Source organism: Panthera pardus, unplaced genomic scaffold (genome assembly GCF_024362965.1).
Source record: "Panthera pardus isolate Hobbes unplaced genomic scaffold, ASM2436296v1 HiC_scaffold_25, whole genome shotgun sequence".
Classification (NCBI taxonomy): Eukaryota; Metazoa; Chordata; class Mammalia; order Carnivora; family Felidae; genus Panthera; species Panthera pardus.
In genome coordinates this window covers 81,518,936-81,530,158 of record NW_026526821.1, presented here as the reverse complement: position 1 = coordinate 81,530,158, position 11,223 = coordinate 81,518,936, and the positions used below count along the sequence as shown (strand labels likewise).

General features: G+C 45.6%; 1 protein-coding gene across 1 annotated transcript; it reads right to left on the bottom strand.

Moving 5' to 3' along the window:
• Positions 1-311: 311 nt before the first annotated feature.
• LGALSL (galectin like) lies at positions 312-7,718 on the bottom strand. Its single transcript, XM_019436631.2, has 5 exons — positions 7,604-7,718; positions 6,726-6,797; positions 6,487-6,575; positions 5,671-5,848; positions 312-3,461 (listed from the first exon to the last, which is right to left on the bottom strand). Exons 1-5 carry the CDS (start codon positions 7,637-7,639, stop codon positions 3,318-3,320), a joined length of 519 nt encoding a protein of 172 aa, XP_019292176.1. The 5' UTR covers positions 7,640-7,718; the 3' UTR covers positions 312-3,317.
• Between the last annotated feature and the right edge of the window lie 3,505 nt (positions 7,719-11,223).

The window sequence follows — 11,223 nt, the reverse complement described above, 5'->3', positions numbered from 1 at the left end:
TTCTGTATCCCGGTTGAGGTGGTGGTTAACAGGAATCTATGCATGCGTTAGAACCCGTGGAATTGTACATCAAAGTGAATTTACTGTATATAAATTATACTTAAAAAGAAAACCCATTGTACACACAACATAAACTCATTAGGTCTCCGAGGCACTTTCCTTCCCTTGATCAGTTTATCAAAGTGGGAAACATGTGAACAAGTGGTCTTGGAGCATATATTAAAGTGAGGGAACACTGTTAATACCGTTTGGTTTATACTAAGTACATCATATCTGGTGCCAAATTTAGCATGTTACAAACCAGAAACCGCTTTGTAGAAAATTCCTTTATTATAGTGCAAATAACTTTTAGCAGTGACATAATAATGTAAGAACACATTTAGCAACATTTTACACCACGCAGTAAATAAGAAAGTGTTTCCTTGAAAATATGTCATCATAAGAACATTATTTCTACATTAATGCCAGAAAATGCCAAGGCTGTTTCTCTCAAGGCCACAGGGCTCCCTCCCTCTTTTTGGATATATATTTTTTTAGTACAAATGAAAGGATTTGCCATTTTAACAAGTCACCATCAATTCCAAGAGTGATCTCTTAGGGGTTTTGAACTGAGGTTGGCAAGATTTGAAACGGGGTTTCAAATTTTAAAAAAATAGTATTTTTCAGACAATTCTGGGACAGCCCAAAAAGCAGAAGTCACTTCTATTAATTTTTAAGTAGATATACACATTCAATTCAATTTTGATGCAGAAATGGACAGATTGTCTAAAGCCTGCCTTTCGTTCCCCCAGAGCCTGACTGTTATTTATATTCCTTGGTTTTGGTCATATTGCAAAATTAGGCTCTGGTCAGAAATAACTCCTTACATACCCAAATGCTCTCCTGTGAAGCTTTAAATTGCACTTTCCACCCTGAATTCCCACCTTATACCTCACATGCCAATGAGAGGCAAGAACACTGTTTCCAGTTTCCAGCTAATGATTAACACAACCCCCCTGCTAATTTCGTTATACCTGAATCAAACCATCACATCATTTAGATTAATTCCAACAGGCTTAACCAAGAGGTTCCCACTGGCCTCCCAGAGAAAGGAAGGGTTAACAGTGTATCTTCACACTAAGCTGCGTAAGGGCTCGGCCGATAAGCAGTTAGCCGATAGGTAGAGAGAACAGTGTCATTTCCAATCAACACACCCAGCTCCTCTGGTTTCTGCTGAATTATGCAGTGCGTGGGGATGGACAGCCACTCAAAGGAAACCTCCCGTGGGGGTCTTCCACCAAAACCCCTACAAATATAGTTCAGGGTGCCCTCTAAATGCCTGTACAAACACTCCTCAAAATCTAGTGGCTTGAGAAGCCACGAGAAGTTAATCACAGGCTTGAAAATACCTGGAGCCACAGAACAGCCCTCTTGGCTGAACATGGCTGATTAAGTCAGCTGGTACATAAAGCTTTTCAATGCTCAGCCAGTCTCGTTGGATAAAGTATCTTCTTCTATAACACAGTGGAACTGTGCTAAACAGTTTCAAAGTTGAGAAGAACCCAAATACATCACCTATAAAAAATTCACAATTTTAGGTTGCTTTTTCTTAAGACTTTGGTACTGAAACACTGTCTACATTCTCGACACGTGAAAATGACGTGGCCACTTCCGTGTCTCTGCATGTTGTGTAAAAAATACTCCAAAGCAAAGCAGGGCAAGGACGTGTCATAACATGATGCAGTATGCTGTACAAACAAAACCTAAATTATATATAAATACACCCCCACCCCAGCATCCCTCAGTCCTCCCCACTACCTGACCAAAGCAATGCCAGGGGTCCTTCTCTCCAGGGCCAATGCACTTTGTGACGTCCAGTGCCCAGGACTCCGACCATCCCTTGCCGCGTGGTGACATTTACAGTACTGCAGGCTCCTCCCGATGACGCTCTGCTGTCGGATGGATCAGTTCCACAAGTGCACGGAAACTCTTCCAGCTTAAGTGGAAGCATTCATACTATTGGCTGGGCTCAAGAGACCTGGAGTTCTGGGAGTTAACCTTCCAGATAAACTAACTGGATCATTTCCTAATCCGGATCCCCTCTTATCCTAATGTCTCAGCACAGCCAACACAGCGGGAAGCATCCTCTCCTCTGAAGCTCCAAAGGCATTGCTTAGGGACATTGGCGAGGGTCACATAATAAAAGTAATACAATGAGCTAACAGCTTAAGTTGATATAAATTACTTCCAAGTAAGTTATTTGGGGCCACTTGCTTCTGCTTTACATTGCATTCCAGAATCATTTTCATAGTATACTTTTAAAAGTTTATATAACAGTTATTTTAAAAATTGTCTATGCAATCATCTGTTATATGTTTTCAATCAGTTTAATAACAACTTAATGAGCTGTTATAAAGACCTAGGAAAAAGTAGTTAATTAGTCTTAAGGAAGCCAATACTGTGCTAATTCACAGTAAGGAGAAAAAGTCATGTAAATAGAATTCATGTAATCGTCGATTACTTGAAAAGCAGTTTTATCGAAATGTTGCCAAGTTTTCCCAAAAGCACTTACAGCAATTTATATCAAGAGATCCTAAGTTTAGGGGTATGGAAGATACAATTCTTTCATGATTGTAATAAGTAATTTTCCCCTTTGGACCTAAGATATTTGTACATTCAAAAGTTCATAACTTGTTTTTGAGACATTAATCATTCCCTAATACATACACTGAGTATAAATAAATAACTCCGAGAAAGCTTTCAAAATCTGAATTAACATTATGTTGTGCAAAAACAAACAAACAAAAAAAAAAAAAAAGAAGAAACCAGAAAAACAAAACCAACCAAACCTCGAACAACCTACATTCTATGTAAATACCCTGACTAAAATGTTGGTTGTGCTACACGATCCCACTTCAGTGCAGAAATGAGTTGATTTCGGTGTACCGTCTTTGTTGGTGGTGGTGTTGTTTTAGGTCTTTAGCACTTTTGTTTCTAAGTATCACCTTGTTTTGAAAAGATGAATAACTTGCTACCAAATCACAAATTATCATAAATCCATGTCCGTTTAGTCTGAATAAAATCCAGCATAAATGTATTACTTGGTTCTGGAAATAATGGCTCGGTGTCTTTGTTCTGACGGCTTCCTAAGGGCAAACCACAGTCTGAAGTTGCCATTTTGGGTCTAAACTGCACAGAAAGAAGAGACAGGGAAGCTTGCTTTTTTGTTTTTGTTTTCTTTTTAAGTCTCCAGATCTTGCTAGGACACTTCTTCCAGACCGACAGTCAGATAGTCGTGGCACCTGATCCTATTTGAAACGGAGGTGGTTTAAACAGTGTCAGCCAAGCTTAGTGATCTGGAGGTCCCCGTTTATCTTTATGGTGTCGATTGCAGATAACGTTTGAATGCGGTGGTAAAAATCAAAAAGTTGGTGTCCATCCACAAACACTCTGAAACGTGGGTGCTCACAAAGAATTTCCACCTGGAAGAAACAAAATCATCATCCATCTCTTCTTTTTTTTTTTTTTTTTTTTTAAATCATCATCTATCTCAATTCACAATTTCACTGAACCCTGCTGGGGAAAACAAATAAATAATACTTAATTTTAGAGAAAGGCACCATCTTCAGTGGTTCTCAAGCATCGGGGTGTACTAGACTCATACAGAAGGCTTGTTACGACACAGATTGCTAGGCTCCACCCCCCAAATTATCCACTTAGTAGGTTGAGGGTAAGATCTAAGAATCTGCATTTCCATCAAGTTCCAACACGATGCGGGCATGGCTGGAATGAGGAACACACTTTGCGAACCATTGCTCTATGCTATTCAATATCCTTTAAAGATTTATTCATGCTTTAATTTCTCCCTTCTCCTCGTACTCCAGAAAGGGACATAAAGTAGCATATATTTATTTATATGACACATAATGTCTCCACTGTCATCCCCTGAACCATTTTTTTCTTTTTTAAAAAAAAAATAATTATTTTTGAGAGAGCGTGAGCAAGAGAGGGAGGGGCAGAGAGAGAGGGAGACAGAGGATCTGAAGCAGGCTCTTTGTTGACAGCAGAGAGCTCAATGAGGGGCTCAAACTCATGAACTGTGCGATCATGACCTGAGCTGAAGTCGGATGCTTAACTGATGAAGCCACCTAGGTGCCTCCATCCCCTGCACAATTCTGTCCTACCCTCAGAGAAGACCCTAACAAAGCAGAACCAGTACCCCCTTAGTAGCATGTAATAACAGTCTAGACACTCAAACATGGTAAACACTACAGCAGAGAGGAGGTAATTACCACTGGACCAGGTGTAATTAACAAGGCTTTGTTAAGCTAAACAGAAATGCTGATTCCATATGGCAAAAGCTTTTTCTTCCTCTTTTCCTCAAGTAATTCACCATACATTTTAATCATTGGTTCTGTACTATGTATTCATTAAAAGCACTGGTAGCTCCCATGCAAGAAGAGACTTTATATGTGATATTAGTCACATTTAATACATATTATTACTAAAATTGTATCACCAAGAAGGGCTGATTTCATTTCAATTTGGTTGTTGGGGAGCATTATATTCTTGGCCGTCAGAAGCTCTAGTTACTCATACTCATGAGCTACGCATTAAGATTCATCATTGAGAAAGTGTCACGGTCAAAAAAACAAAAAAAGGAAGAAAAAAAACCTGTCACAGTCAAGAGGAGTCTAAGGGGTCATTACCATTCTAGAGAAGGGGGAGGGCATGGGACATGGACAGGGTTGCCTTCCCCAGGCTACGATGAGAACAACAATCTTGATTCTATCATTGATGTAGACCTCGTGGATTCTTATTCCTCCCACTACTTCTTTATAAGGCCCTTGTAAATTTCTAGATGAAGAGCAACAGGTTAAGGATAGCTGTGCTTTTAGTAGGCTTATATGCAACAGGGAGCTTTTAACTGAGTTGTCATTATTGTGACGTATGTTAACAAGGTATAATGCAGACAACTTCATCACCAGGACTGATAGTTCAGTAAATCCTTTCCTAACACATTACCCACACTACTTGCATCTCTTGGCGTTGGCCTTCATAGAGGAAGGTGCTACTCATATTGCTTGGTTGGATGGGAAGTTTGGGCTGTGCTTCCTGCCCACGAGATAGTGGAGAGCCAATTTATACTCATCTAGGCCCCAGAGAAGGAGTCTGTCAGCCACACAGCCTGTGGCAATAAAACACACTGAGGCTACTTAACCCAGAGGCAGAAACAGGACCAGGCCATACAGGCAAAAGCAACAAGAAACAATGAAAAGATCATCACTATATTCTTTAAAAGGTCACAACCAATAAGGCTTACTACTCCTTACAGGTTGAGGAAAATTCTAGCACTTACTATTATTTATTAATCAGGTGTTTCGGGGCCAGTATAGATTACGTTCCCAGTACTAGGTTGAGTACTACATAGAAAAGTATTTATTCTTAGCAATCCAGACATGGGTTTATTTACTAAATGTACTAGCTAAATAGAGCCAAGAGCTAGTATGGTATTAATTCCTATCAGCAAACAGAGCTCTTTTGATCTTTTTTTCTTTTTTTCGCCGTCAGGTGACAAATTTCCTGGACATGCAAAAATTCTGGCTGCTTAAAGCCTTCTTGGCATACACTGCAGGAGAACAGCATCATCACCCTGCCAGCAGTTAGAGTTGAGGCACTCGAGGTACTCACCCTGAATGGCTGGTCTGGGATGAATGGAAAGTAAGGGATTGCTGACTGTTCTTCACCTCTTTCCCCAGATATACAAGAATTTCTGAGTAGCTGCCGGTCTGTGAACACAGCTTTGAGTTCAATTGCCACGTCGGCGGGAGGGTCTTCAGAGTCACCACAGGTCAAGCTGATGGCAAAGCTGAACAGAAAATTACCTCGTTAATCAGGGTTGGCCATGACAACACTTGTCAATAACTCAGGCCTCCATACTTGCTCCTTCTTCTCAGGGTGTGTTTGCTTTTAGTGGGCCACTTTTTACACAGGGAATTGGGCTACGTATGGAGAAGGAGGATTACAATCAAGCCAGGCGTTTTGATACCTAAAGGAGGCTTTGCAAAAGGACTGATATTAGGGATGTCAGATACTTCAAACCACCCACACATCTGTACCTTAATCCATTTCAGAATTCTCAGAAGAAGCCCCAGAAACTGACCAGGGGAATAATATCTTGTAAAGTCTGCTTGCCATTTACATTGACAGATCTTGCTCTAAGCACCATGTTTAAAAACCCTTAGAAAAAAATCCTTTGGCCTCCCTAAGGGTCAAAGAGAAAATGATGTGGGCCTATATTTATAATCTCTGATATAAATAGCTGTCTGGACAAATGATGGCTAGGATTCATACACATTCTTTTCATGGGAACATGGTACTTTCTTGGCGCTTCTAACTAGCAACACTGGCCACAGGGAGAGGAGGAGGGGCAATAAACCACAACAAGAGTGGGCGCCGCCTTGTAACTCCCTGATAAGCCTTCCCGTGACAAGGACTCTGTCTTACCTCTCTGGGTTGAGGTCTACGATGCCCATCACCAACACCTTCTTGCCTGGTCTCATGCCACCCTTAATGTGCCCACAAAATGGAACTATCTGCAAAGGATGACAGGAGAAGCAGGAAGTTTACAGCCTGTAGGGGAAGAGCCAAGCCCTCAGATCCTGGGGACCTGACTCATTAGAAAATGCAGTTAGAAAGAAAATGGGTACAGGCGGAGACACAGAGCACAGAACTAAATCACTTACCAGTCGTGGGAAGTACACGTCGGCTTGAACTGGAGAGCCCAAAGAGTTGTTTAAATGCCCATCATCTAGTTTCTAAAAATAGAAGCACACAGATTGGCTTTCCAAAGGCTCTAGTTTTGGGGGTGGGGGCGGGAGAGGGGAAGGGGAAGGGGTGGGGAAGAACCTACAGGGATCTGGCTGAATCCAGCAGCCTTGGCAGGACACAGGCAGCGTCTGCAAATGCTGCCACCTCACAGCCCATTGAATAGCCGCAGAAAGCCCCGGAACAAAACCCGTCCTTTCCACCTGGTAGCTAAGCTTCTGAAGATCCCCAGACCTTCAGATCTGGATCAAAATCCAGGTCGAGGCACACCGGGGAGCCCGAGCCCCGCGTCGGTGGAGGACAGGCCCCTCTTTAAATGCAAACGCCTCTGGACCCGCTGTCGCCCAGGCCTGTCCCGAAGGACGTGGCTGGAGTGCAGGGCCGCGCTCAACTTCTCTCGGGAGCCCCCGGGCCAGACCCATTTCCAAGGGGGAATCCCCGGGACGTCGGAGGCGGCGGCGGGGCGCGCGCCCCAGACACACTCACACACGCGCACACTCACACGTGCAACGTGCACACACCTGGCCGCCGGCTGCACGGCATCGAGGGGGCTGTCGGTCACCCCCATGCCGCCGTCCGCCCCCACGCACGCTCCCTCGGCTGCACCCGGGGCGCCCCGCCTGCCCCCCAGGCCTGCCTTTCACAGCCGGCGCTCGCTAACAGGTACCCGGCGCCTTCCCACGCGGGGGGCGCCGGGCTGGGCCTCAGCCACCTCTCCGCCGCAGCCAGGCTGAGCAGGCGGCGGCGTGCGGGGCCGCGGGAAGGGGGCGCCTCGCGTGCACCCCTCCGCACTCACCACCGCGGCATCGCTGTCGGCCACGGATCCCGCCATCTTCTTGCACTGCGCGCCGGGGTGCAGGGCTGGCGGCCCGGCGGCGGCGGCGGCGGGGGACGTGGGACGCGGCGCGCGGGCGGGGATCCCGGGGCGGTCCTGCGCCGGGCGGGGGCGCGGGTCCGAGGCTGGCTCGGGCGCGCGCACACACAGGCGGGCACGCGTGCGCGCACGCCTGGGGCCAGGCGCCGACCAGGCAGGCTGGGCCAGGGAGGAGGGGGAGGGGAGCGGGAGGCGGCTCGGGCCGGGAGGTCGGAGGTGGCCGCTGCTGCCGGACCGCCGCTGCGCGGTCGGGGCTGCTTTCTTCCTCGGGGTGCTGCTGTCGCCGCCCGAGGAAGAAGGGTGGCGAAGGCCGCGTCGCGCTGGCCCTGGGCGGCATTTAAAGGTCGCAGGGGCCCGGCTCGGGAACCGGGAACAGGGCGGGGACCCAGCTGGGCTGCCGCGGCTTGCTCAGCTTGCCCTGCCCCTTGGCCATTGGAAGGTGGCGGGAGGCTGGGGCGGGAGGGACGGGCTAGTCGCAGTCGGGGCGTGCGGGAGGGAGGGCGGAGGTTCTGGGGGCTGGGGAGGTGGGGACCAGGGCCAGCCAGGTGACAGGTGCTTGTGACACTTTCGCCCCTCCCTTCCAGCCAACCTCCTTCCTTCTGTCACGTCCTGGGGCAGGTGGAACGACGGAGGCAGAGGTCAAGGGAAGACTGAAGGGTGTGAGCGGTGTCCCAGAGCTCGAGATTTTTTTCAGAGAGTAAGTTCTTTCAGAAAATTCCTACAGAGTGGAAGGAGAGATTCATTCGGCCCTCTAGGGTAGAAAGATAATGAAGTCTCTAGACTTAAATAAATAAATATTTGACCCAAAAGCAAGAGGCAGAAAGGACTCAAAGTAAGGACTTTTATATCCCAGGAGGCTAGATAACAGAATAGGCCTCTTTCTGCCCTGTGGGAGGGGGCGGGTCTGGGGGACACTGGAGACTGTCTAGGGCAGGGGTCTGGCTAAGTCTTAACCAAGTGGAACTGCCCATAGTGAATCCTTAGCCCCCATTGCGACCTGTTTTTTACAAGTCACCTGCTCTGTCTAGGGTAATAACTTTCTCACTGGAAAACTCCTTATATCCTTTCTGGAGTCAGTCATTCCCAGGGGTACATCTCTCTTTTATTCCAAGGCACAAATTCCTTTTTGGCATTTCCACATTGGGATGATTATGTAACTTCTCAGATAAAGCTGTATCAACATACCCTCTATTAGGTGACATCTTGGCTTAAGCATTCCACTGTGTGAGTCACCAGGGTGTTTTACACTAATAAGCAGGGAGCATGTGTGGCCTGCTGCAGTCCCAGAGGGGCCCTCAATGGCTCCCTTCCAGCCACTGTTCCTGGCTGTGTGTCCTGGAACATCACTGCAGCTTTTATGTCTTAGCTTTCCCTTTATGGACCAGAGCTAATAATGGTAATCCCAGTCCAGTGTGGAGAGTTGCCTGCACACATGTGTATGTCACAGTCCTATGGTTTGTGTGCTCTGAATTAGACACCCAAGTGCATCAGAACTGTGGCTCACATTTTTGCTCCTGTTTATGAGTCTTAGCGATTGTTTAAAATATTAGGCAGTTATAGGAAACTGCTGACATTTTGAAAGCACACTGGAATGTATCCCAATTTCTGAGAGTATGGTGTGGGGAAAAAAACACTGAAGTCATTTTTTGTCATTAGTTAAGCGTGACACAATACGTCTCGGTGGTTAAAGAGCCTGTGCTCTGGGTTCAAATTCTGGATTTACCGTTTACTAGCTGAGTGATCTTGGACAAGTTTCTAAGCTTCTCTGTGCCTTAGTTTCTTCATCCGTGAACCAGAGATGACAGTGATGACAATAGTTGGTTCTTGTTGGGAAGGCTGAGTAAATTGGTCCTTGTACCTTCCTTAGAATAGTACCTGGCACATAGTAGCACTTAGACTTCAAAAATACTGAGTGTTTAGGGGCGCCTGGGTGGCTCGGTTGAGCATCTGACTTCGGCTCAGGTCATGGTCTCGCGGTCTGTGAGTTCGAGCCCCGTGTTGGGCTCTGTGCTGACAGCTCGGAGCCTGGAGCCTGCTTCGGATTCTGTGTCTCTCCATCTCTCCACCCCTCCCCTGCTCATGTTCTGTGTCTCTCTGTCTTTCAGTAATAAATAAACATTAAGAAAATTTTTTATAAAAAAAATACTGTCTGGGGATCCAGCAGGGATTTTTTTTTTTTTTTGATCTTCTAGTGGGGAAAGGCAGTCAATGAATAAATAAATATGTAATGTGTCAGGTAGTAAAAGTGTTAGAAAAAGTAGGAAAGAAAGCAAGGTGGGAGAGAGGGAGAGAGAGAAAGAGAGAGAGAGGAGGTGGAATGGTGTTATTTACATAGAGGTGGTCAGAGAAGCCACCTCTGGTAAAGTGATGTTTGAGAAAACCCCAGAAGAAAGGAAAGGAGGGAGGGAATCATTTGGCAGTCTAGAAGAAGGGGTTTCTGGTGGATGGAACTGTAAGGGTCAGGATCCAGTGAAGAAAGCGTTGGGTGCTTTGATAGAAGAGACAAATAATGACAAATAGATTAGGCTGCGTAGGCCACGTGAGGATTAGCTTTCACCTAAGGGAGGTGGGAAGACATCCGAAGTTTCTGAGCAAAGGAGTGACCTAGTTTTCCCTCTGTTGTAGATATGTCCCTCTGGCTGCTGTGTGGAGTGATCTTTGTGGGGAGGGGAGGGCACAGGTGGGAGGGTAGAAGTAGGACTTCTCTACCAGGCCCGCTACGGTATAATGACGGCTTAGACAGGGTGGAAGTGATAAAGATGTGAGAAGCTGTGGGCCTTTGATATAAGTCCTAGCTGTTATCATTATGTGGCTCTGAGAGTTCATATTGCCTTCTGAGCCTGTTTCTTCACCTGCAAAATTAAGGGGTTGGGCTCTTTTGTCATTCCTTCTTAGCTCTTAGGAAGTTCTTCTGATTCCTGAAAAGATGTGTAAACATCATCTGAATTTGAATGGCTTTGAGAGTAAGTGCTGCTGAATGAAAGCAATCTTGGGTTGAATCTTCACCTTTATAAGGTGAAGAATAGTCCTTTGATTTGTTTTGTAAGTGAAGTTGAAGATATTTGGATTGCTTGGGATGAGTTTCTTACATCTTGGGAATGGGAACAATAGGAAGGTACTGAAGCTTCCCAGAATACTTTAACATGGAAAATTGCCTTTTATTCCAAAATTGCCTTTTATTCCCAAACTACTTTTTATCCCCAAAATGCTTGATTCCTTCTCAGTCTATAGAGTGACTCATTTTGAATATGAAGAGGAAGGAGAAAGCCTAAGTCAAATTTTTGTTACAACTGAAGCTGAGCAGAGTCAAACTGCTTTTTACAGGGAAAAGTCATTAGCAAATTAACAAATTATAGAGCCTAATTAATTTTTATTTTTAGTTGTGTAGTGAAGGATAGGCAAACTGTGCTTTGATCTCAGGCATTTACGTCTAAAATAACATTAACCAAGATTGTGACCCTTTTATGAGATGCAGCAGTGAAATTTCAAGATGAACCGCATTACTACTGGAAACTGCTAAAAAGGCTCAAGAAAGGGGGAAG